At 49.8% G+C, this 26,556-nt stretch overlaps 1 protein-coding gene across 17 annotated transcripts in view; it reads left to right on the top strand.

The window, feature by feature from the left end:
* Positions 1 to 5,689: 5,689 nt before the first annotated feature.
* The window catches only part of Camk2g (calcium/calmodulin dependent protein kinase II gamma), a 59,618-nt gene continuing 38,751 nt past the window's right edge, over positions 5,690 to 26,556 (top strand). For 11 of the 17 annotated variants that reach the window (XM_029541713.1, XM_029541716.1, XM_029541712.1 and 8 more), the window contains exons 1-3: positions 5,701 to 5,874; positions 7,171 to 7,265; positions 20,586 to 20,645. In XM_029541713.1, coding sequence (XP_029397573.1) covers positions 5,810 to 5,874; positions 7,171 to 7,265; positions 20,586 to 20,645 — 220 coding nt within the window. In that variant the 5' untranslated portion in view covers positions 5,701 to 5,809. Of the gene's footprint in view, positions 5,875 to 7,170; positions 7,266 to 20,585; positions 20,646 to 26,556 lie in introns of all 17 variants that reach the window. The other 6 variants (XM_021203649.2, XM_021203647.2, XM_021203645.1 and 3 more) reach the window with 2 other exon arrangements.

Genomic DNA, 26,556 nt, shown 5'->3' with positions numbered 1-26,556 from the left:
GTGGGTGGGTGGATGGATGGATGGATGGGTGGATGTATGGATGTGTGGGTGGGTGGATGGATGGATGGATGGATGGGTGGATGTGTGGGTGGGTGGATGGATGGATGGATGGGTGGGTGGGTGGATGGATGGATGGATGGGTGGATGTGTGGGTGGATGGATGGATGGGTGGATGTGTGGGTGGATAGATAGATTTGACCTCTGAGTAAAGTCTGGACACAGTGTCTTTGAAGCTAAGTTCACATTGACTTTAAGGTTTCAGTTTACATCCCGTGAAATCATCCCTATCACCCTTCCTTGTGTTGCCCTGGCTGTCCTGGAGCTCGTTCTAAGTCTGTAGACGAGGCTATCCTGAAACACAGAGATCTGCCTGCCTCTGCCTCCCAAATGCTGGGATTAAAAGTGTGTGCCACCAAAGCCTGGCTTTTTTTTCCCCACACATTCTTCCTGTTGACTGGCTTTCAGTCGGCCTTTATCCTGACTGTTCCTCCGGAAGCTGCTGCCTTTGGGCAACCTATTTTACTTTTGCAGGCTTCCCCTTCGGTAAGATGAAGTAGGTAACTTCTGTACTCACAGAGGAGTGGCAAGGTATGCATAAATTATATAGCATATGCAGAATGCATAGTGAGTGTCCCTCGTAAGAAACAGCATCTCCCTGGCAGCTCTAGGTAGAGCAATGGCTCATCATCTTTACTATGGCTGCAGCTAGTCTTGTGCCTCCCTGTGTGACTCACATCCAGCCACCAGGGGGCGGCACATGCCATTCTTCCTGTCCAGCAGAGCTCGTGCAGGCAGCGGTTGGTGGCTCAGCATCTTTCTTTAGCCTCCAATGAGGCGCTATTACCTCTCCACTGTGCTTCACCTTCCTCTCCAAGTATCTTATCCTCACCCCACCCCCATCCTATATTCATTTCACAAATATTTAATGAGTGCATGCCCAATGCCAGGCGCTGAGCCTTTAATGGAAAAAATTAGATACTTCCTGCCTTCAATGAACACCTAGTCTAAATAGGGATGGCAGAGGGGACAAGAAGCAGAGGACCTGGGAGAGCGGCAGAGCAAGTCTACACTACCCTCTAGTCCTCTTGTCTAGAAAATGAAAGGGTATTCGTTCTTATTTCTCCCTGGGGATGAACTCAGAGCTTTGCACACACTAAGTACTCTCCCATTGGGTGACTCCGCAACCCAGAAAACTTGGCTGCACACACGTTACATGTTCTTATAACTCACCAAACTTCTGAGCTCAGCTTTTCAACCTGGTGCCTCAGACTCTACCCCACACCTCAGTTCCTCACATCCATACTGTGGCTCCCACCTCAAACAATCTCAGCCTCTCACACAAAAAAATCTCAGTCCCCTTTACTCAAATCTTCTGGAACTCAATCCCTTACGTCAAATATATTGGCTCCCCCTTAAAGAGGTTCTACGGTCGGTTTCGTTTGCGTTTGTTTCTTAGTCCCTTTCTAGCTGTCAGTGGAGGGATGGGGGTAATACTCTCACCCCGTGACTTGTCTGGGAGCATGCGCACTGTGTGCTGAGCCCACTCTCCCGATGTGGCCTCCAGAACAAGGACACCTCTTACTCCGGAGTTGGGGGTTGTCTTAAGGGCTTTCCTTTTTTCTTCGGCTTTCCTATCCGAATTATCACATCATGCTCATAGTTTTCAAATGCTCCACCATCGCTTAATTCTTTCAGAGTTCCTTGAAGAGGGCTAATGCATGATCTTATTGCCTCTTCTGAATCTGGTACTAGACTCTTACAGAGTTGGAAGGGCTCAGAGAAGCTACTGGTCAAACAGATTTTAAACTTCTTTTTGACCAGGAGTTACACACAAGGACTGAAGAGACAGCTCAATTGTTAAAGAGCACCGACTGCTGCTCTTCTAGAGGACTAGGTTTAATTCCCAGCAGCAATATGGTGGTTCATAACGATCCAGTTCCAGAGGCCCTGACTCCCTCTTCTGGCCTCAAAGGACACTAGGCATGCGTGTAGTACACAGACACGCAGGTGAAAACCCATACACATTAAATAATTATAATAATAATCCCAGCACTTAGGATGCAGAGGCAGGCAGATCTCTGAGTTTGAGACCAGCCTGTTCTATGGAATGAGTTCCAGGACAGACAGGACTACAGAGAGAAACACTGTCTCGAAAAACCAAATATTAATGGTGATGATGATGATGATGGTGGTGGTGGTGATGATACACACTTTATAAATGTATTTACATACATATGCACATATATGTGTATACAGTTGGAACATGGCCATGCAATCCTTAGTATTTAGAGTCCTATGGACTAAGCTCCCTGCACCCCAGGGACACACAGCCCATTTCATTCTCCTAGCACTGGTTTTACAACATCTCCCATCATGTGAGCAACTACGCTTTGATGTTAATGGCATCATCTCCCTTGCATTTACATTCATTTGTTTATTTGGCTTTTCTGAGATGATGTCTCACTGTATGGCCCTGACTGGCATAGAACTCACTAGATAGACCAGGCTGTTCTCAAACTAGTCACCATCTTGTGATTACAGGTGCATGACAGTGCACCTGTCTCCCCTTTCAATTAAATACCTCACTTCCAACTGCTCTGTTTTTCTTAGATCGGAAGAGTAAGTATTCTCACATACTCTAAAATCACATTCCGAAATTAGGGAGGGAAGTATATGTCATTCAGGGGGGCAATATGTAATTTTCAGTGGCTTCAAGATGAAAGATCAGAACAAGGGAGGGGTACCACCCAGTGGGGTACCTCTGGTGATTATCAAGGCATCAATTTCCTGTGTTGTTTACTGTTCCGGGAGCTCTGAGCACTGCCTGAGTGCTAGTGCTGCCCAGGGGACTGGCTACAACCAGAACAGCGTAGTCTGTGGACCCCATGAGGTTGCCATAGATACTGATGCGCAGGGAGCTAGCGAGCTCGTTATTATTTGTGTGTGTCGTCCCTCTAATTGCTGTGAGGTAGCTGGAGGTTGTGTGGGTGCTACGGCAATGGGGATCAAGAAGGGTGTGTGTGAGGATATGTTTGTGTGAGCAGACAGAAGTGTCTCTAGGCTCCACGCAGCCAGAGTGGACACTAGGCAGGCAGAGGTCTGTGCTATCGAGAGAAAGTGTGGAGGAGGGAAGACAGGAGCAAGGTAGAGCTGTAAAAGAAAAATGGAGGCTTCTAATTGTATAAATTATAAATCTCCATTTTTTTTTTTTTAGGACATTCCGTTAAAAGGCAGCGATGAGCAGATAGGAGGTAGTTGATGAACATTTGTTGAAAAATGGGTGGCTCCATTTACATGGCAGTATGAGTCATTTCCAAGATTTCACCCAATATTTTCCTACGTCATTTTCCATTTCACCCAGAGACACGCGGTGCTTTGGATGGTTATCCTGAAGCATCCAGTGTAGGTGGGATGACAAACGGGCCACAGCAGGCACGTTGGGCCAGTCAGGTTGTAGCCCTGCTTTGACCTTTTCCCCTAGGGTATCCCTAAGAGACCCCATTTTATCCCTAGTCTGTGCTTGTGACCTCTCTCCACTCCTCACTCCATCTTCCGTTAATGAATACGTGAGTTTCAGGTATCAGCGTCTGGAGGTCAGGACCCAGGCTGCCTCGAGCCCTCAGGAAGGGCACACTGATGAAAAAAAAAATGACACACTGGCTGCTGCCTCCATTTCTGGAGGCGCAACTAGCAGCAGCTTCCGCCAAAAGGATGGATGAGAGAAAATAAAGACTTACTGGCATCCCTGATTTTACAACCTTCTTACCCTACTGGGCTGAGAGTTGGGACCTGCTGCTTTGAGGTAGGAAGTTGCCCTGTCCCCTCCACTTAACTTCCTGTTGCCATGTGGAAGGGTGGAGTACACAGTGCTCCTGTCACCTCAGTTCTTTCCTTGGTTCTTCTCTCCTCTCAGGTAATCAGTCAAGGCTTTCTTCTTGAACCCCCACTTCCCCCTAATCTCCACCCCCCCCCATTTTGCTCCCTGGCTGTGGGGTAAGCCCTCCCTTAGCATCTTGCTCTTCCCACCCCTCCAGAGGGAAGCTTGGGAGGCCAGGATACCTCTCAGCTGCCTCCCCTGGCAGCACTGGCCTGCTGACAGAGGAAGCTGGATTCCCAGTGGGCACCCTGCTGTAATCAAGACTGAGAGGCAGCAGTTGGCTGAGCTCCCTTCTGCCCAGTGGGGAAAGGCCCTTGACTTGGGGTACAGCTGCCTGCTGGGGGGGGGTGGGAGAGTTGGGGAAACTTGCCCGGCACATTGCTCCTCCTGAGTCGCTTTTACTTGACTGTGTCCCATGAAGTTGTAATATTGGAGACAGAGCCGTTCTATAAACACTGAGCCTGGAGCTGAGTATCCAGGGGTTCCTCTGGAGTGCACAGTTTAGTGGGAAGAAAAATACTATACAAATAGCTGAAAACTCTGTTTTAATAAGGTACTAAGGATTACTCTAATACTGTACGTGATTTAACCCAGTAAATGCTCACAGCCCAGTGAAGTATACTGTACTATATTATTTCCAGTTCTCAAATAAGGCCCAGACAGATCTCATGAACTGCAGAATGCCTGAGGTCAATGATTTGTGCAGACATCGAGCTACGTAGTATGATCCAGGAGTTCTCAATACTGTGTGCTAGCACTCATACCTGCAAATGCATCATTACAAAATGTGACAAAGTGTCATAAATAAAAGTACGGGATGCCCACAAGAAAACAGCACGCTTTCATCTTTTGCTTTTAGCCACCAGTGCACAAAGCCTTTTCAAGACATTCTCACTTTTATCTTTTATTGCTGACCTAGGATAGAACATTTATCTCTAAGACTGGAATGCAGGAAAGCATCTCCCAGGCCCGCAGGACAGCTCAGTGAGTAGTAAAAAGATGCTTGCGCTAAGCCTGACTACCAGAGTTCCATCCCCCAATGTAGTGAAAAGCAAGAACCAACTCCCCAAGTTGTCCTCTGACCTCCACACGTGTGCCGGGGCAACCATAGGGCCACAAGCATACACATGCGAAATAAATAAATGGAAAGAGAGTAAGAAAGAAAAAGAAAGAAAGAAAGAAAGAAAGAAAGAAAGAAAGAAAGAAAGAAAGAAAGAAAGAAAGAAAGAAAAGCAAGCAAACATCTTGCCCCATGGCCTGGTTTCGCTGATAAAACCGCGGCTGAAGGTTTTCTGGTTTTGTTTTTTCTTAATGATGCCCTTGATTCTTGCACTAATCTAGTAGAGTGTCGGCACCCTGGGGGAAGGCTGCGGGCAGCTGGTTCTGCAGTCTGGGGGCATCTCCCGAGTGTACAGTCTCACACACGCTCTTTGACCTTGGCATTTTCCGGCTTGGTTCAGGCTGCAGTCATGGGACCCACGTGTGGGGCCTCTCCCCAGCCAGACCTCGGTGGTCCAGACCCAACACTACTCAGGAACCACTTTCACACATGCGTTCCCGAGCTCTTGCAGGGTCCGCCCTGGAGGAGCCCTGGAGGAGTCTTTCAGTTCGGTCGGTCCCAGTGGGTGGCCGGGAGCGGGGACCCCGCGTCCTTGGCCCTCGGGCGCAGGGGGCCCAGTTCGGGCGGCTCCTGGGGCGGGGCGGGGCCGACGGCGGGAGGCCCCTCCCCGGGGGCGGGGCGGGGGCCAGCGGGGCTTGGGGGCGGGGCCGGCGGGCGGGCGCGGGGGTGTCCCTCCCTCCCTCGCTCTCTCCGGTAAAGTCTCGCGGTGCTGCCGGGCTCAGCCCCGTCTCCTCCTCTTGCTCCCTCGGCCGGGCGGCGGTGACTGTGCACCGACGTCGGCGCGGGCTGCACCGCCGCGTCCGCCCGCCAGTATGGCCACCACCGCCACCTGCACCCGCTTCACCGACGACTACCAGCTTTTCGAGGAGCTCGGCAAGTACGGCCCACCCGCCACGCGCGGCGGCCCCCCACCCTGGTCCAGGCGTCCCGGCGCTCTGCGGCTTCTCGCCCCGCCCCCCGGCCCTGCACCGGCCGCTGCAGCGCCCCCTCGACCCGCCCCACCCCCAGCTTTTCCCGCGTGCTGCCTCGGGGACCCCTTAGCCCCGGGTTCCCGGTCCCGCAGCCCCCTCCGCGCTCTGCAGCAGCTGCCGGGCTGCTGCACCCGGCGCCGCCGCGGGAACTGCAGCCCCGGGACTGCTCCGGGGCGCCTTCCAGCCCCGCCCCTCCCGCACCCTTCAGACGCTGCCCTCCCTCGACCCCGCCTGCCCACCGCCCCCTCCCCACCCAGCTCCGGAGCCCACTCAGCACCGGCCCCCCGGTTCCCACGCGCCCGGCACCCAGGACCCTCCCCAGCTCTGCAGTTCCAGCCCCGCTGCGGTGCCCCGGGTGTGGGGAGATGTTCAGTGCCGGGCCCCGCCCCCCGCTAGTGCGGCTTCCAGGATCCCAGCCTTGCTGCTGGGCAGTGCTGCGGCACCCCCGGCCCCTCCCCCCATCCCTGCAGTGGTCCCAGGAGCCGAGCGCCGCAGCCGCAGCATCCCCCTCCCCTCCGCACTGAGCTGGCCGCCGCCGCCGCCGCAGCCCGGGTCCCCGCCACCCCCACCCGCGGTGCAGAGCCTGGCCACTGCAGCCCCCGCTCTGCCCGCCCCCCTAGATATTTCCAGAGCCCGAGATCGCAGCCCATTTGGCGGGTCACGTAGAGGAAAATAGCACGGGGAAGGGGAGTTACTGCTGTCAGAAACAGAGCTGTCTTTCCTCTATTTCTCTGCTGTCAGTTGAGCGGGGATGCTGTGGGTTTAAGCCAGTTTAGCGGATCTTGAGCCTCACTTTCTCCCAGGCTTAAGGGAAATTTCTCAGGAAATCATACCTTCTGTTTAATCCCTCTTTTCCCTACTTTCAATTATTTCTGCTGAGAGAAGGAACAAGGTTTCCCTGTTCTTCTCTCTCCTGGTTGCCTTTGCTGGGACCACAAGGCAATCAGTGAGATGCAGCAGGTGTGTATTTGAAGCATCGCCCACCAGTCTGAGGTTGAAGCTGTTGCTTTGCCCAGGAACTAGATGGGAGCCAGGTGGTGCTCCACCCACATCTGTTTTGGGCCATCGGGTGGGCTTACCGTTCTTAGCTGCTGGTTGTCCCTACAAGTCTGGTGATTGGATCATGGCTGTCCTCATCTGAAGTATGTGTGTGTCACTTTGCTTGGCGCTGTGTCCCAGTTCTTTCCCCCTTCTCTCTCCAGGGGTGCCTTCTCAGTGGTCCGGAGGTGTGTGAAGAAAACATCTACGCAGGAATATGCTGCAAAAATCATCAATACCAAGAAGTTGTCCGCCCGAGGTGAGCATGCCCTGTCCGGGCCTCTCTTTGAGGATCCCTCCAGAGATTAGATTTCTGCAGGTTCCCTGGGAGGTGGGGGAGTAAGTGTTTTAGCACTTGGAGATGAGTTGGAATTTCAAGGTGGGTGGACTTAGAAGCCAGACAAGGAGGTGTGAGGGAATTGGAAGTGCTGGGGGGGGGGGGGAGAGAAAGAGATGTATATAGCTGGAGTGGTCCCCAAAGGGTTGAGGAAGTTCAAGTTCTCAGTGGAGAATTGAGAGGCAGTGTATGCTATGGAATGAACAGCTCTTAATTTAGGGTACTTAAAGCCCCTCTTCTTTAGGGTAGTGCTGGCTACTACAGGCTTGTCCTAGCCCTGTGCCCTGGTGGTAACTTAGGGTGGAAATGCAGTAAATGAGCAGTTTTGATGAATCTAGCCTCCCCTGCCCACCAGGCGGCAGAACAGACTCCCAAGGGAAGGAAATCTGTAAACATCAGGGGAGGCGGCTAAGGCGGCAGTGAGGGCTTCTGGGGAACAAACCTTGCCAGATGAACTTGATTCCTTTTTTTTGATCAAATTACAAACTTGATGGTGAAGCAGCAGATGCAGTCTGTCTTGGGCAGCGTGTGATGATGCCTCATGGTCACTCAATCTCAGTGGTCTGGTCTGAGCAGGAGCCGCAGTGCCTCAGTGTGTGAGGAATCTACCGTGTAGGCCCTAGAGCCTCACTTGTGAGAGCCTGAGTGAGTACCTGTGACTGGGAAGCCAGGCCCTGCCTTTAACACTTCAGATGTACATCTCTGAAGCTGGTATTGGGTGCTCGCCAACCTTACCTCATCTGATAGGTACAGACCCAGCAGTGTGTGAGGTGGCTTGGTCTGGTTAATACAGAGGTCAGGTTCTGGAGAGCTTCAGGGTACAGCACAGCGACAGCGTCAAAGGTTCTATGACTCAGAGCAAGGTATTGGGGCTGGGCGGTAGAACTCCCATAAATATATTAGGAGCCAGGACAGATGCCCTGGGGAAGATGTGGTCTTTGGCCAGTAATGACTCGGGCATCACTAGGGCAAGATAATAGATGTCCCAAGTATCCAGAAGCCCCAGAGCTCCAGAGAGATGACAGTGGGCTCTGTCCTGTTTGTAGTTGTTCTGGGATCTGCTCCATGGGGCTGTGTCTGCCTCCTGGCCTGGGTTTCTCTCCTTATTCCTATTACCAAGGCTTGTTTTGTGGTCTCCCGCTGGGCGCATCTCCTGTCTCATACTGTTCATGTACATTGGCTGTAAAGTTGACTTGTTTTCTTTCCATCGGGTACCTTGAGTCCAAAGCAGTGGTTGTCATAGAGATATGTGGGTGGTCAGATGCCCTCCTCCTCTTCTGGGATGAGCGGGGGACAACAGTAGTTGGGTTCTCTGGCAGACATGCTCTGACTAAGAATGGAAGGGACAGGCAGGAATGAGGTGAAGATGGGTATCTCCCTGTGCCCACACAGCCTAGCCCTGGTGTATCAGAACTGTGGCTGATATCTGGTGTCTCTAGCGGATGGTGCAGTGCTTTGCTTTGCTTTGCTTTGCTCTGTTCTGCTCTGCTCTGCTCCTCACCAGTGCCCTTTGGTCCAGGAGTGAGCAAGGGATAGGAAATTGAGGGCTGAGAACTGGGGATCTGAAGGTAGCTGGTTACAGAGCCTGGAACTACCAACCTTGGGCTTCCATATACCCAAACTTATCCTGAGTCTGTGGGATAAGCCTGTGGGATCGTGTCCCTTTCTTTCCCTTCCTCATAGCCTTTCTGCCTTATCCTGTCCTTCCAAACTGGTATCTTGGTATTCTTCCTCTCCTGAACTGGATGGCATTTCATTTCTCTGCTTTTCTTTTCAGCTTGGGAATTCTAGAATAAGATCATGTGTGCCAGGCGGCGGCAACTCCCCCACTTGAGAGATGGCTATGCCAAGACTGAGGCTTTGGCTGATGTACCAGGTTAACTTTGGGACAGTGGCTCGTGGCAGCTTGTGGATGTGCTCAGATGCCAAAAAGAGGGGTCAGGAATGTAGAGGTGCCGCCGCCGTTTGGAGGTGGGAGAGCGGGAGGGTGTGCTGTTGGAGACGGTGTGCTGGTCTGTGGGTGTTGCCAAAGGGGTTGGGTCAAGGTCTATCCCGGGCTGGTACCCATGGGGTTCAGGAGTGAAAACCATGACTTCTTTGCAGCCTCTCAGTTTACGCTGTATATTTTATAAAGGTGATGTAGCTGGGGCTGGGTTTCACTTGCTGCTGTCTGTCTGTCTAGGGCTCCGCAGGTGTTGGATTTCTGTGTTTGGGAATGTCATTGCCCCACTAGGGTCACCTATGTGAAGGTCTGAAGAGGCTTCCTGTGTTCGCTGGGATTCCTTGAGGATTGGCGTTCTTTGTGATTTTCTTTGCTGCAAGCTGAAAGGCAAGAAAGGGTAGAGAGCTGCTTTTGCTTGTTGTCATGAGATGGCCCCAGAGGCCCCAGAGAGGCAACTTAGTGTTCTGGGTGTCAGATCTGGATGGGACACTTTCTTGGGAGCTGTACTTTCTTGTCATTGTGGCCTCTGAAGCCAGCATTGGTGGCTGAGTTACCAGGTAGGCTGCTCATAACAGGTGTGCATCCAGCATCATTTTGGTTCTTTATCTGCAGGCCTGACTACATAGGCACCGAAAGCTGTGTAACGCCATTGTTTTTGCTTCAGTGCAGTGATGGGTAGGGACTTGAGACTTGTACAGGAGAGCCCATGGTTCCAAGCTTAGCTCTCCTAGGCTGAAGGAGGCATTTAAAATAGGCTTGGATGCAGGAGCTAGTGGGCCAGGTGACAGCAATGATAAGACGTTATTTTAAGATTTAAGAGCACCCCCCCCCAAAGAGCCTGAGCCCTTATGTCTTTTTTTTATTTTTAAATCTTCATATTCCCTTCTTATCTTTATTCATATGCATACAGATTTTCACCTCGTAGAGCATAACATTTTATATCCTGCTCTCTGCTTATACCCAAAGCATTTCCTCCATATTGCTCCAGTTGAAGGGCAGCAAATGGTCCTTTCTGGTTTCTATGTAGCTTAGGGTTTATCCTTGGAGGCACCATAAGAAACCTCTGTATCTGGATTATTTTATCTGGAGTCCAGATCTGTTGACTGGAATTGATACTGGAGTAATGCCCTTGGCCCTAGGAGGGGTGCTGTCAGAAACAGTGTTACAGAGCCTGTTACAGCAGTTGCTGTATTATTTATTCCTTTGTCTTATACTTCATGTCAAGAGATTTTTGCTGAAATTAGGTATAAGAAAAGTCTTCCTCTCCAGGAGGACTTGAGAGGTGAGGGGAAAGACCTTGTTTTTTCCTTTGCTTTTGTGTAGGCAGGCCCTTAGCAGAGCACCGGATACATAGCAAGTATGTCTATATAAAATGGATGGATTAAGGAGGCTAGATAACCGATTGTGGTTGCCTTTGGCATTTGGCTCCCGGGAAACTGAGAGTCAAGTTTCTAGAGACCTTGGACCCTGGCTGACATGGGTTCCCCCATTTTGATTCAATGGCTGGACTGCTTTGGAGAGAACAGATGAGATTAAAGACTGTGCTTGGGGCTTAGAGCAGTTTATTTTACGATTCTTCTTGTCATTGATGGCCTTATAGGACCCCTTCTGGGACTTCCTCTAAGGAGTGACTTTCAGTGTCAGTGCCAGTGAAGCTCACTTTTGAGTTAAAATAGTGTTCCCTGACTTCTATCCACAAAAGTTCTGCTCTGAGAGGCCTGGGGTCCCCAGCATCTTAACACATGCTTCAGTTTAACCTATGAGCCACTTGTTAAGGAATCAGTAGATGATGGCACAGGCCATTATTCTCAGTACTCCAGAGACAGAAACAGGATGATTGCCACAAGTTCAAGGCCAGCCTAGGATATATATTAAAACCCTGCCTCAAAACAAACAAAGTAGATGAAATCACAAAGCGGCAGCAGCAGCAGCAGCGCCTCTCTTGGCATCTCCTGGGATGTACCACGGACACTTTTGCCTAACCTTCACGTGGCATCTCAGGTGGTCTCAGCTGTCATATGGCCATCTGTGCACATGAGCTGATCTGTGATTAGGGGCCTCACTCTCTATCCCCATTTGGGGTGTCACTTTGTGTCTGAGGCCATGGCAGGCTGAGTATCTGATGTTGTGTGGTATGTTGGCTACCAGAAGGGTAAAGGCTGTCCCTTTCTGGGTCCAGCTGGCCCTGGGGACTGAAATGGGATCCCCCTGAATGGTGCCAGCTGAAAGTCCCCACCCCCTTGGTGTTGGCCTGAGTAGCCCCCATGACATTTGTGTCCCCTGTGGTATCTCCAAGTAAGATTTTCCTGTTAAAGGATCTGGGTGAGGGGAGGGGAGGAGGAGATCAGGGTGGTGTAGGAACGGGACGAGAACAGTTAGGAGGTGCCCTGCACCTCTGGGGCTCCAGGGGCTGTTTCGGAGGGTCTGTGTAAAGACAAACTTTTCAGTTGAGGATAAAATAGGCTGACGTTTTAGACACAAAGAAATGATTTCCTGGATATAAGTGACCGAGCGCCTCTGAATGCTTCCCGGCCGTGCATGGGGGAGTAGGGTGGAGGTCCCGAGGCTTCCGACAGTCAGGATGAGAGGCGCGGAACTTAGTTGTAGAGCACTGACCTGTCGTCTTGTCCTCCTACCCACCTTCCCAGAAGGAACTGGGGCGCTGTTAGGTGGGGATGCAGGTTAAAATGTGTCCCATTCTGTAAAAGAGAACCCTGATTTTTTTTTTCCTGTTGCTTGTCAATCATGTCTCCTCAGAAGCTGTGCTGAAACCCTAGAGGGGAGGACCAGCCCCATTCTTTGCTGAGGCTGGAGCCGGGCAGCTGGGGGTGGGGAGGTGGGGGGGGTTGGTGTGGTCACCTCCCATTCCCCCATCCCTGTGCTTGCTACATTCTCAACAGCTTTGGCAGATGGACGGGCTGATCCCATGGGTGCCAGAGGGTGCTGACAGAAAGAGATGGGTACTTTGCACTTCTTTTTTTGTTGTTTGTTTGTTTTTGTTTTGTTTTGTTTTTTGAGACAGGGTTTCTCTGTGTAGTCCTGGCTGTCCTGGAACTCACTCTGTAGACCAGGCTGGCCTCGAACTCAGAAATCCGCCTGCCTCTGCCTCCCCAGTTACTTTGCACTTCTTGAGGGCCTCTGTAGAGAGAGGCCCTTTGTCACCTGCACATAACTGGACAAATGTTGCTCTGTGGAAGATGTTGCCTTGTGGAAACCGAGGCGTAAGAGATTTGTTGTGGGTTTGTTTTGAGCTTTAGATACTTACAGTTTTGTTGATGCTCAGATCTATGACTCTTTAGACTGTATGGTCTTTGAATCCTCTCCAGGGGCATTTCAACCCTTCCTGCTTGCCTGCCCCCTTCCTCTCTCTCTTTCTCTCTCCCCACTCCCAACCCCCCACCCCACCCCCAGATCTCATAGAGCCCAGGCTGGTTTCAAACTTGCTGTGTAGTTAAGGATGACCTTGAACTCCTGATCTTCCTGCCTCCACCTCCCAAGTGCTAGGATTTTATCTTTTAAACCCAGGTTCTAGTCCTTTGTTCTGTGATGAATCTTGGTGTCATCCCGTAGCTTTCCGGCCAGCACCACAGATAACTCTAAGCCCAGCAGAATAAACCTCTCTTTATTGCCTCAGTCTTCTGTACCCCATTTTTCTTCTTGGACTCTGGTGGGAGCATTTCTAGCCACTCCCCCCCCATACATCATTTCTACTTCCTGGGCCCTATCACCATCAGCAACAGCAGATTCCCATCTGCTCCCCTCTTTTCTCCTCCCTCTCTTCCCCTCCCCCTCCCTTGCTGCTGCCCTGGGAGGAGCTATTTTTAGGGGCTGCTTCCTGGGATATTTTACTTGGGGCTGGTTACCATGAAGGAAATGTCACCAAAACAGTGGGCAAAGGCTAGGGGCACCCACTAGGGGCGTGGAGCTGACCCTGTAAAGTGGCCAGGGTGTCCACAGGCAGAGCCTTGCCTTCTTGGGGCTTGTTAGTGCGCCTATGGGGATTTTGTCCGTCCAAGCTGGCTTGGAGCTTGAACCTTAGGGTGCATCTTGGCGCCTCTTGCCTTTCCCTCCTTGATTTGCCTTTCCTTGTCTTGAGAGCCAGAGGCCATGGTGAGGCTCAGGACTTCTGTTGTCTGATTGGAACTGTTTGAGTTAAAGCTGGAGACAGGGTAGTTGTATGTGTGCCGTGTAAGGGACAGAGGCAGAGGGGTAGCATGGGTGTGTTTCAGGTACTGTCCCCTGCATTCGTAACCATTAGCTGGCCCCACTTATATGCTTATTGAAGGCATTAGAAGACTGCTTCCTGGGTTGACCGACTTTGCCTTTAATCAGAGATTCTTTGCACTTTCAAAGAGGAAGGGATATAGCACCATGGGGTGTGTGTTTGGGGTAGGGGAAGGTCAGTGGGATTGTGGCTGGAGGTCCTCACTCATTGGTGCCCAAGGGGTGATGCTGTGTAGAAGCAGCAGGGGAAGGTGGACTATGAGACAACAACCCTGTGCTGCTCTTATTCCTGTTCCTCAGAGTGAGGCCCAAGGAGGCAGAGCAGGGGTCAGCTGTGTGTGAAGAGAAGGTGGGAACACTCAGGAGGGGAGCAAGAGAAAGACTGCCTCCACCTGGGGCTGCCGGGGGCTTCTCACAGCTGATGCTGAGGCCACAGGCAGAGATTTCAGAGGGAAAGGGAAAGATGCCATTGTGATTGGAATTCAAGAAGAGTCCTTGTAGCCATAATATGACCATGTGTCCTTTCCTACCTGCAGAAGGTTGTATGTTTGTGTGACAGGAGACTTCTTATCTGAACCTAGTGCTGGCTTCTGTGGTTTTAGAGAAATGTTGCTAAATCAGTGTGCAGGTCCTTGGGAGAACCATGGAGAATCAGTGGCCAGTGCTCTTGAGAAACAAGGCAAATGTATTTGGAGTGGGTTTCTTTTGGGCAGGAGAGAAGAGGCAGTTGTGGGATTCTGTGTGCCACTAGCTGTATGAGTTGCAGTTGCCTTACCAGCTGATAACCATTTCTGTTCCCCTTGCTATATCCGGTCACTCCTTGCTGCCCTGCCTGTGAAACTGTGGTGTCCTAGACCGAGTCCTGAAGCGCCTGAGCAGAAGGCTGAAGAGGCAGTGTTTCCAGTTATCCCAGTTTCCCAGGGCCTGGCTCTGCCCTAGGTTGACTGCTGGGGAAAAGCCCGAGCAAGGCCAAGAAAGTGGGAACAGGCTCCTAAAAAGGCTGCTTCTCCTTTCTGATCCCGATGTCACCTCTGCAGTTAAGGGGGAAACCTTGCAAGAGGGCTGTCTGTGGTTGGAGCTAGGCTGGAGGCCTGCAGGGTGGGTCTCCATGGCAATAGCACACAGGCAGGCAGGAAGTGGCTGTTGTCAAACAGGAAGGGGGGGTTGGGCTGTGGGGTGGGAGGAGCCTTACAGAAAGGTGGGTGAGAGGAGGGTCAGCTAGGGAAGGTCCCAGTTACCCTGAAGTAGTCACTGAGGAAAGGAAGGAGGCTGGCTTTGTGGCGGGGGTACCTGCTGGTTTGTCTGTACCTTCATATGCCAAGCCTAGGCCTGGCCCCACCACCATGGACCAAGCAAATTCAATAGCTTTCCTCCTTTTAATGTTGAGATTGCTGTGTTCAAGAAAGTCCCTGCTAGTGTAGGACGTTTTGTGTTCTGAGGAGACTATCGAACAAGAGGTATGGGGAGAAAGAGATGAGCCCTGACCACTAGAGAGGTCAGGCTGTCATGGTGTAAGAGACTGTGGGAGGCAGAAACCACATGGCTCACTGAACTGAACTTGGGGATGGCAAGATGCCATAGCCAGGAAGACTCTGTGGTCAAGCACTCCTGGGCTGGCTCACTCTCGGAGTGCCCCCTCTTGCTCGCCTTCATCTGCAGACAGTGGACATGCACAGGCTTCCCCTCTGGATGGCAGTGGAGGAGCCCATGGGACTCCTGAGATGTCAGTGGGTTCAGTTGGTGCATTCAGATTCAGTATCTGCCAGGTGGAGGGGAGAGTGGGTCTGACAGCTTGTTCTGTGATCACTCGCAATGTGGATGAGCACGGAGACTGGGGACATAAATGGCTCCAGAGTTAAGTGTTTGCCATGTAAGCATGGGTGAGGACGAGAGTTCGGATCTCCAGGAATTTACATAAATGCTGAGCTGGCATGATGGCCCACCTCGGAATTGTAGTCTCGGAAGACAGAGGTAAGGAATCCCGGAACAAGCTTGCTAGCTGGCAACACCAGCCAAACCTATGAGCTCTGGAGGATTTGATGGAGAGATCCTACCTTAGTGTAAATAAAAAGAAAGTAACCTGTGTGGCAGTGGGGGGACATGCCTTTAATCCCAGAATTCTGAGTTTGAGGCCAACCTGGTCTACAGAGCGAGTTCCATTACAGCCAGGGCTACACAGAAGTGTGTGTGTGTGTGTGTGTGTGTGTGTGTGTGTGTGGTGACTGAACCTAAGGCCTTCATATGCATGTTACATATTCAAAAATGTATGCATATGCCCATGTGTATGCATACACCACGAGGGAATACACACACACACATAAAATGTACGAAGGGAAAAGAAAAGAAAAGCTATGTGCATATGCCAGTTAAAGAGACCTTTTTCCTCTTTATCGCCAGACCCTTGGAAGAGTATGCTACGCACTCTACCATATTACCTCTTTTAAACTTCAGAAATCGCCGTTTCTGTTCTAGAAGTATGAAACTACAGCCTGGGGTTGTGGCTCAGTTGATAGGATGCATATGGAGCAAGTATGAGGTCATAGCTTAGATTCTAGGCACATAAAATGAGGTATGGTGGTACCTATAACACCAGTACCTAACAGGCAGGAACAGGTCAGAAGTTCAAGGACAGTTTTGGTTACATACCAAGTTTAAGGGCAGACCATCTCACTATCAATGATTGAATGGATGGATGAATGGATGGATGGATGCATCCTGTCCAAAAAGTGACTGGCTCATTTACTTCCTCTGGGTTTTAGTCAGATGTTATCTTGCTGAGGCTTCCCCTTCAGATTGCTTAAACTTAGCCCTTTCCTCCCCCCTGCTGTCTGCATAGCACTAACTTCAGATCTAATGAGTTTCTTTAGTCTGTGTCCCCCTACCGCCATTTCCTGCCCCATAGAATGGGGACTCCATCATTAGGGTACGGATTTTTGACCATTTTATTCATCATTGTTCTTCAGCCTTCAGAGCAGTGCCTGTCGGGGTGAAGGACTCAGTAAATACTTTCTGAAGGCATGAATGAGGCTCAGGCACATTTAATAAGTTGGTAGAGTGGCAGCCCTTCCAAACCCAATGTGTTAATTGCTCTACCTTGTGGCTTAGACCCAGAGCAAAGACCAAAGCATAGCTCTGGGGCTCCAAGAAGCCATGAGCCTTGCCAAGAGAGTGAGGCTTGGCTCCTTGGGAATTAGGAGGGATTCACTAAGTAGGAACGCATTCTCTGGACCTTGGGCAAGCCCCCTCCAGGAGCCGAGAGCCTCTTGTCTTCCCTCTGCTCTGAGTCACTGGTAAAGCCGTAGCACCCGTCCTTATTTTTAGTGCTGCCGCTGTCGTGGGGCTGTAACCATTAGCCAGTAAGAGACTTAAGAGAAGAGATAAACATTAATCTTCTGGGCCTTCCTCAGCTGCCACCTCCGCATTACAAGATGCTGTTCTCCCACACCTGCCCAAGAGCTATGGGTCAAGGGTGGTGAGCCGAGTGGTCAGAGATAGGGTGGGTGGGTCTGCAGCTGGCACAGTTGGCTTGCTTGATGCCTTGGTATCAAGACCAGGGCTAGGAGAAAATGTGGTTTACCCCGTCATATGTCCAGATAGGGGAGGAGTAAACACACCCCCACCAAGCAGGTTTATTGCTGCTTCCTTGGGTGTTTGAGTTGGTGGAAGTCTGCAGCCATGTTGTTCCATCAGGGACCAAGGAACGTCTTTCTCCCTGGCACCAAGGGGTACCAGACATTGGGAATTACCCAGGGTTCTCCTGGCAAAATCCTGGTCATTGGCCATGCTGAGCCTGAAGGTGGGAAGAAAGGCCTGACCCAGATCTTGGGCAGCGGGGTGGATTAGCTGCGTAGCAGGAACTAATCTCTGCCTGTCCCCACCTCTTTTACAAAACAGAGCGGTTGCTAGAGGAAGGTTTAGGATGAAGCTGAGGATGACTGGAAAACATTGTAAGGGGGTTCCTTCCACTCTGTCATCTTTGCATTCTCTCACAGTGACTGGCCGGCATTTGATGGCCTTCTTCCTGTTGAACCTCAAGTGACTTAACTTCCCTGGGCCTTAGTTGACCATCTACAAAATGGAAGTAATCAGATGGGTGTGGTGGTGAATACCTTTGATTCCAGCACTTGGGGGGCAGAAGTTCCCTGCTGTCTGAGTTCCAGGACAGCCTGGTCTACAGAGTGAGTTCCAGGACAGCCAGGGCTACACAGAGAAACCCTGTCTTGAAGAACCAAAAACAAATAAGGAATAATCATACCCCCTACCTAGTAGGACTGTTGAGTGGGTTCTAGGACACTTTAAAGAGACACTTTCCTGTAGAGAATAGAGGTACGATAGGAAGAAATCCCTTTCAAGAAAGGCAAGAGGGCTATGGGTGTAACTAAGTTGGTAGAGCCTTTCTAGAGTGTGTGAGCCATGAGTTCAATAAACGCAGCCCCGCATAAACCATGCATGGTAGTGTACAACTATAATCTTAGCACTCAAGAGGTAGAGGCACAAAAGATAAAGAGTTCAAGGTCATCATCTGAGTTTGGGGCCAGCCTGAACTACATAAAGCTCTGCCTTAAAAACAGGCAGAGGGAGGAATTGCTATCCTGGAGAGTTGGATAGGGTTGGATTCTGTTACCCAACACGTGGGAGTCTTCAGGTGATGTCATCACCTTTCTCCTTTCTGTCATGGTGTCGAAGTGGAGAGCGAGTGGTCTAGCCTCATCACCTTCATCAGCTTTCTGGCTACCTTACTTTGAGCAGGTTACTTTCTCCTCTTATGTAAGGCCTCAGTTTCCTTGTTTATGTAATGGAGCAAAACAGATCCTTTCCTCACAGTTTCTGTTAGCATGAACTGTTTGGAAGCCCTGACTCTGCCAGGCCTTCGGGAAGGTTTATCAAGTGATAGTTATTACTGCCGCTGTTAGGTCAAGCTCCTGTTTGTTTGTTTGATTGATTTTTTTTTTTTTTTTTNAAGACAGGGTTTCTCTGTGTAGCCCTGGCTGTGCTGGAACTCACTCTGTAGCCCAGGCTGGCCTCGAACTCAGAAATCCCCCTGCCCCTGCCTCCCTAGTGCTGGGACTAAAGGCGTGCGCCACCACTGCCTGGCAAGGTCAAGCTCTTATTGAGCCCTGTTTACATAAAGACCTCTGGCAAGCACAGCTTAGAACCATGAACCCTCTTTGAAGAACTTAGGATAGCAGTTGTGAGGTAGGATGTGAGAAGTCTGAGAGACGCAGTGGGAGATGGTTATAGAGAAGAAATCACAGCCTGCCCTGGAGAGAGGGAAGGCTTCATGAAAGATGTGACTGTGGCCAAGTTCTAGAAGGCAGAGATAGGAGGTCGAGTGGGGAGGGAGGCTGCTTGGCCTCCGTGCTCTGGGCATCACTCTGCTTCCTGGAGCTCTGGCTTCCTGTGGAGGATATCAGCTCACTTGGATCTGAGGACTCAACAGATTCTGGCCATTTCCTTGAAACAGTAATCTTGGCTATGCATTGCTTTGGGACTTGGCTTCTCTGCAGTCAGACCTAAGAGAACCCTGAAGAGGAGCAAAATATGTGTCCCTTTCTCTTTCTATAGAGCAGGCATCCCAATCATGCCACTTTCCTATGGCTGTATAGTTAAGAATAAAGGAAGGCACACCTCACTGGTGCAGTGAGCCTTTCTTCAATTCCACCTACTGCTGCTATTGTTTTATTTTAAAATATTTTCATTACACCTATTCATTTGTGTGTGCACACATGTGTGCATATGTGCCTATGCCATAGCATGTGTGTGGTTATGGATAAGAGAATAACCATGGGTGTTGGTTCTCTCCTTCTATTGTATGGGCTCCAGGGATCCCTCAGGTCGTCAAGCTTGGTGGCAAGAGCTTTAGAACCACTTGCAGACTCTGTTGGTATTATTTTAATGTATCAGTACCTTGATCACCCACATCGTCACTGTCAGCATCACTGTATTAGGGTCTTTACAAGGATGACATAAGAGAAACCATGCGGAGCTGGCATGGTGACTGCGTGTCTCAGACTTGGTACACCTCAGCTTATCCTTGGTTTGGCTTTCCAGTTACAGTTACCTATGATCATCTGTGATCCAAGTTTCTAGAAGATTCCAGAAATAAGCAACTAATAAATTTTAAATTGCATGTTGTCTGAGTAGCACGATCAAATTTCTTGCCATCCTGCTCCATCCCACTCAGGACGTGACTCATCCTCATATCCACACAGCATACGCTGCTTGCCCGTTAGTCACTTAGTGGCCTTCTTGGTTATCAGCTTGATCAGCTGTTGTGGTGCCTCAATGCTTCACCCCCCTCTCTGTTCCTTCCACTTCATCTTCTGCCTGCACCTCTGAAGGACTGGGATTACAGGTGTGCCAAATGCCTGTTTCAGTTGTGGATTTGTTTCTTTCTATAATACTAAGGATTGAATCCAGGATCTCGTACATGCTTAGACAAATTCTGTAATAATGAATTATCCCCTGTCCTTGGGTTTGGAGACACTGTCTCAGTACGTAGCCTAGCCTGACCTTGAACTGGTACTCCTCCTGTCTACTTCCTGATCACAGGAATTACAGGTGGGGTCACCATACCTACCTTTGCAGTGCTTTTGTGAAGTGTTTGGTACACCAATTGAGAGTCTTCAAATAACCCTCCTTGGGAGAGGGAGGTCTGTTGTTACTCAGAACAACTCATTCTGTAGACTAGACTGTCCTTAAACTCAGACATCCACTTGCCTCTGTCTCCTGAATGCTGAGATTAAAGGTGTGTGCTATATGCTCCCCTGAAATTCTTAGCACCCTAACTCAGTGAAATATCTGTAATAGAGGAAGGATGTAGATTTAAGTTCTAGTATGCTACTCCCTGGTTTAAGGTGTTTAACCCACTCATCCCCCCTTACCCCCAAGTCTCATTTTTTTCACCAGGAACAGGTAGTCACAACTGTGTCCAGGTTTCCTGTGACTTGCTGTGTTAATTTAACAAACTGCCAGAAATGCCTAGATGGTGCCTAAAGAATGAAAGGATTGTGACTAGCCAGGGAGCCAGAGCTAGAGCAGGTGGTTGATGACTTGTTTACTTCTGTCTCTTTTAGATCATCAGAAACTAGAACGAGAGGCCCGGATATGCCGACTTCTGAAACATCCGAACATTGGTGAGTGTCTGGTGGAGTCTGAGCGTTTCATAGACGGCAGGGAGGGCCGAGGTAACCTTTGTGTTTGTGGGGTTCCCTCTGGCCATGGAACTTCACCTGGTATCTTTTTTTGCCTGAGTAGGACAGTGCCACGTTCTGGGCTTTGTTTGGAGACCTGGCTGCTTCCTTGGCTATTGTGCCACCTCAGGGATGGGGCGTGAGGTTTTTGAATGTTTCAGACTCTCTTTCTCCTTCTGTCTTTGGGCTGACATTCAGAGTCCTCAGCGTGTGAGGTTCCGGGCTACCAGTCTGCCAGCGTCCCTCCCAGAGTCATCCATAGCCTTCATGAAAGGCTCAGGATTTTGTTCCTGCACCTAAAAGAGTTTTGTCCCTCTCGGAGTGTCCTGCACACTCTGGGGTTTCCATGGCGCCCCTGTTTGTGTTCCGCAGAGCCAGGGACACACACTGCCCGCTTGCTTGGCTTCTTTGGAGAAGGAATGGCAAGGGCCGCTCAGATGAGGAAGGAGGAAAACTCGAGAGGCTCTCTCCCCACTCCCACCCCGCCCGGCCGGGGTACAAGAGCACATTGTTGGTTGTTCTAAAGCCTGAGGAGACTCGCCTACCATAGCCCACTCTGGCTCAGTTTTACATTGTTCAGCTGAAATAGTCTTTGCCAAAAGTGTTGGCCCTGATCTCTTGCTCCTTACAGAAGGGACAGAATCTGGACTGACGGCAGTGTTGGGACAGAATCTGGACTGACGGCAGTGTTAGGAGAAATCCCAGTGTTGACTTGAGGCAGGGAGCATCTCCTAGGTTTTCCTGAAATCCCTGAATCATCACAAAAGACAACCCGTGTTCTCCTTAGGCATGGCCTGAATATCAAAGCTCCCACAGTGCCCCGAGGTTGCCTGCTTAGCTCTTGGTGGCTAGGGCTGAGAAGAGACTCTGAAGAAGCTTGATGCTGCCTCTAGAGCTACCCAACCTCTGGCTTCCCAGTTCTCAGGACTCAGTGTGAGCTCCAGCCCACAAGAACTGAGAAGAGCAGCCCTGAGGTAACTAGAACTCCAGCCATGCAAGGTTTTATAGATCACTTGGAAATCAGCAACTTGGATTACACCCGAAGCTGACTGGCATAGCCAGTGCTCCACTTCACTTGCTGCAGTGCGCTTCACAGCGCCGCACCGTGTCTTAGCCAGGGAGGCTTTGATGGCCCAAGACTGCAGGAGCTCCTGCTTAGCCTTCGAGGTTAGACTTTCACTTGAAAGACACAGCAGGGACCAGTATGCTTCCATGGATAGAGGGCGACAGAAATGCTAGAAAAACAGTCACAAAATTTGGCTAGTTCAGTGACATAAATGGTATATTTTTTTTTAAGATTTATTTTCTGTTTATGAGTACACTGTAGAAGTGAGCCTTCATGTGGTTGTTGGAACTGAATTTTAGGACCTCTGCTCGCTCTGATCAACCCTGCTGGCTCTGGTTGGCCCCGCTCACTCCACCCAAAGATTTATTTATTATTATATCTAAGTACACTGTAGCTGTCTTCAGACACACCAGAAGAGGGCGTCAGATCTCATTATGGGTGGTTATGAGCCACCATGTGGTTGCTGGGATTTGAACTCAGAACCTTCGGAAGAGCACTCAGTGCTCTTACTGCTGAGCCATCTCGCCAGCCCATAAATGGTATTTTTATTACTCGCAAATATTTAAAAATGAGATTTGACATGTTGAGGCGAAAGGCTCAGCTCTAAAGTTACATGCTGCCCACCACTGGGAGAGGTAACGTGCACCTTTAATCCCAGTACTTAGGCAGGACAGCCAAGCCGAGTCCTGTAGATCCTTTTCTAAAAAAAAAAAAAAAAAAAAAAAAAAAAAAAAAAAGTGAGCCCCAGGCCTGCAGAGCTGTAGAGTAAGACCTTGTCTCAACAGAACAGGACCACAACCCAGTAAGGCTACCCACTAGCTCGCGCACAGCTTCCTTTGTGTTTGTGATCAGCTCCGTAACAATGATAAATTGTGTGGAGGAGAACAGGGGCTGGGGGCAGTGAGTGTGGGGGGCGAGCTGCCTTACCCCTGCTGCTTCTGGGGCGTGTTGGGTTGACCATGAGCAGGTAAGGATTTAAGAATGACAACTGAGAAGTCAACAAGAAGGGCGACAAGGGCCTAACCAAAACATAGCTAGCCTTCCTTTTATTATTTATATAGTCCATGACCTCTCACTTTGTGTGGTTTAATACCTTTCCCCCCTCTGCAGTTAGCTCAGAACAAAGGCAGAGGGAGGAGCCATACATTCCCTGTGTCTAAACTATTGACACCCAGGAAAAGCATGGTAAAGTCACTTTGGTGACTTTTCAGAGTGCCAGAAAGTCTCCCTGCATTTTATGGCTGCTGTGCATCCCGAGGCACATGTTGGTCTGAAGACCAATTCCAGGGTTAAGAGTGGGCAGAAAGAAGGGCAAGCCAGGACTGTCTTGTGTTCTGAGAGTGTGGTCTGGCTGGACTCTCTGGCTCCTGGTGGGAACCAGGACTCCTGGAGATGTGGCTGAGCTCTTGGTTTGGGAGGCATGGGTTGCCATGGATTGGAACCTGGCTTGTGACTTAGAGGAGACTGTGCCCTTAATTCACTGTTCCTCTCTCCACTGCTGCGTCCTCAGTCCTCAGACCATTTAGTTCTGGCCTTTTAAACTCCATGCAAAGGGACATGCATCTTACCCAGTAGTTGCACAATTTAAAGGGCCGAGAGCAGAGATGAGATCTTCAACCTCTGGCTGTTTTCAGGCTTGGTAATTCATGAGCATTTGGTGCAAGGAGCCAGGCTATCCCAGTTTTCCCCTAGTACATATTCTGTGCTGAGTTAGAACCTGCTGGAAGAGTGAACCCTAATGTTAAACTGTGGGTTCTGGGTAATGATGTCTCATTGTAGGTCATCGGTGATGATAAATTCTGGTGTGGGGCATTTATAGTGGAGAATCTGTGCATGGGAGTCAGAGGTATATGAACCTTCCAGCTTTGCTGTGAACCCAGCACTGTTATTAAAAAATAGAATTAATTAAAAACAAGCAAACCATGGCTGTTTGGGTGTAAGGTACACGGTTGAACTTAGCGCTGGGCTGGGAGAGTGGCTAGTTGGAGTTATGCGGAGGAGGGAGGAACTGGCTAGTGTGGATAGTCTGAAGTCTGAATGGAGTGCGTGCTACCTGTGATCTGCTTGCTCTCTGTTGTAAATTCCTCTAATGAATAGACTGTCTTCTTTCGTGCTGAGCTGCTCCAGCAGTTTCCATCACAGCCTAGCCTTTGTGGTTTAAAGCAGCACTTCTCAAACTTTTATGTGCTTATGAATCAGCCAGGGATCTGGTCAAAATTCAGATCCTGATTCAGTAGGTCTTGGCTTGGAGGGGGAGGAGTGGGGAGGGGAGGCTGAGAATTCTTCCAGCTTCACGGTCTCCAGGTGATGTTCATGCTTTGATCTGTGGTCTATCAGTTTGTGACTTCTGGTCAGGTTCACTGAGTTTGAATTCTGGCTTCCTATTTAGAAGCTGTCAGTCACTCTAGCAAATTATTTAACCCTATGTGTCTGTCTTCGTTGTCCTTTGTGTCCCTTCTCGTGGAGTCAGCAGAGGGTTCTGAAAGGGATATACTGGGCGATGGAGAGCAGAAACAAAAACACACAAGCAGAGGTTTTGAATCTCAGCTCCTCCACCCGTGCCCCAGCTCTGCTGTTAAATTATTCAAGCCTGCTGGCAGTAAACCTTGGGCCCAGGACCCATTGAGCCGATAGTAAATGTAGCAAAAGCAATTGCAAAGGAAAAGGAAACATTGTGACTGAGTTCTGTCCTCAGTCTTTCCTCAGTGTCGCCACAGTTGCGGGACAGACTGTCTGAGATCCCTGGGTAACAGCTCATTTCTGCAGGGTTGTTATTGAGGACATTTGAAAGGCATTCCTTACTTTAATTTTCAATTTGTATTTGTATGCATGCATGGGCGGTGCGAATGCAGGTGTCCTCCAAGGCTTGAGGTATTGGATACCCCGAGACAGAGTTACAGGCAGTTGTGAGCTGCCCAGGGTGGGTGTGAGAACCAAACCTGGGTCCTCTGCAAGAGCAGTAGGTAGGCACTCTTATCTGCTGAGCCATCTTTCTAGCCCTAGTTATAGACATTTTTAACATATGCTTTTCAGTATTGTTTTGTTGTTATTGTTTTGAGAAAGACTTTTAAAGTAAATATGGCTTATTGTTGGTGTTTTTTGAGGAATTGGAAATAGCCACTCACAGAATTTGGGTTGTAGATTTGTTGGTCCATGAGAGTATAAAGTGTTGAGTAATCCCTCTGTGGGTCTGCCCCTTTTCCCACGGAGTTTAGAGTATAGTAATTAGGTTTATTGCTGATCTGCAGTTGTGATTTGTGTTTCTCCTAGATCTTCCTGTCTATAGACTTGGTTTGGTCATCTTGGCCTTTGTGCCTTGTACTTAACTGTGAAATGGCAGGGTGTCTGATGACATTCCATGTGGCCATAGTACCATTAATGTAACTAGTTACATATTTGCATAATTGTTAGTTAGAGCCTGTCTGCTGCTTCTCCATGGGTGTGCTCCCTAGTGGCAGGACCTGGCTTCTTCTCTTCACAGCTGTATAGACAACAGTGTCTGCTTCAGGGTAGTCAGCTAATGAATATGTTAACCAATTAGAATGGCCAGAGCTGGCAGGGACAGAATGGAACTTCTTCACCTAAGAGGAGAGACAAAATGTCATTATTCTGTGATAGGAAGGCTCTTGATGTTAGTTTGACAAGTTTGTGGCTTCAAGTTCTGCTATGTAGTGTGACTTTGAACTTTTTTAAAGCCTGTTTCCTCTCCCTTTGGTGGGGATATCATACACAGTTGTCTGATAGAGTTAACATGGGGGTTCAGTAAAGCCCTCTCATAAAATACGTCACCTGGGCTGGGAATGTAGCTCAGGTGGCACAGCACTTGCCAGTCAGGAACAAGACACTGGGTTCAAGTCCCTAGCACTGCATAAACACGCTGTAGCTGTGCCCATAATCCCAGTGCTCAGGAGGAAGTGGAAGAGGCAAAAGGATCAGAAGTTCAAGGTTATCCTTAGCTACATAGTGAGTTCAAGTCCTGCCTTGGTTGCATGAGATGCTGTCTTAAAAAAGTAACACAGTGGTTGGCACACAGGAATAGCTTAATTAAATCATAGTCATTTTAATTTTAATCAAGAATCAGTTGTGCTTAATATGGCACAGTTAATTTTTCTCTTCCTTGTTCTTAGTTCCTATTAATTTTCTTTACAAATTAAAAAAGAAAAAAGATAGCAGAGCCCTCTTGTCTTGGCATGTCGGTTGTTGGTTGTGCTTGGGGCTTACATCAGAACCTTTGGGGCAGGGTGGCCAGGAAGGATTAGCTTTCTGCTCCTCTGCTAATCCCCGCCCACCTGCACTCCGTGTGGGGGGGGGGGCAGAGGCCTGGGTGTCTTTGCCTGTGGCCCTGCTTTAGGCCCGAAGTGCTGGGAGGGTGGGGGTGGGGTGGAATATTGGGAGGAGTTTGTCCAGGTGAGGCCAGCCTCAAGGCTCCAGGCCTAGCCCAGCAGGGCAGGGCACCTGGGCTCCCTTGGGAGTGGTTGTGAGCATCCTACCTGCTGTCAGCTCAGCACCGTGCTCCTGTTAGTCAGCTCCCTAATGAAGCTGGTCTTTGGCTTCTGGGACAGCTGATTTCCAAGAGATTATTTGTATTACACACTTTAATGCTTTTTAATAACAATTTTTTTTTTAATTAAATGGAAAGTGCTTTTGGAAGCAAGGGCGCAGCCGCAGCAGGACTCAGGATGAGGCACTAAGACCAGAGAAGTGAAATGAGGGGGAAGGAGGAGGGCTGTGGGGAGCTTGACCGAGCTTGGGTTCCGTGGGTAGGGAGGGCAGCAGGTGCTCTAACTG

The sequence above is a fragment of the Mus pahari genome, chromosome 8 (assembly GCF_900095145.1).
Source record: "Mus pahari chromosome 8, PAHARI_EIJ_v1.1, whole genome shotgun sequence".
Lineage (NCBI taxonomy): Eukaryota > Metazoa > Chordata > Mammalia > Rodentia > Muridae > Mus > Mus pahari.
This window is presented reverse-complemented; position numbering and strand designations above follow the sequence as displayed.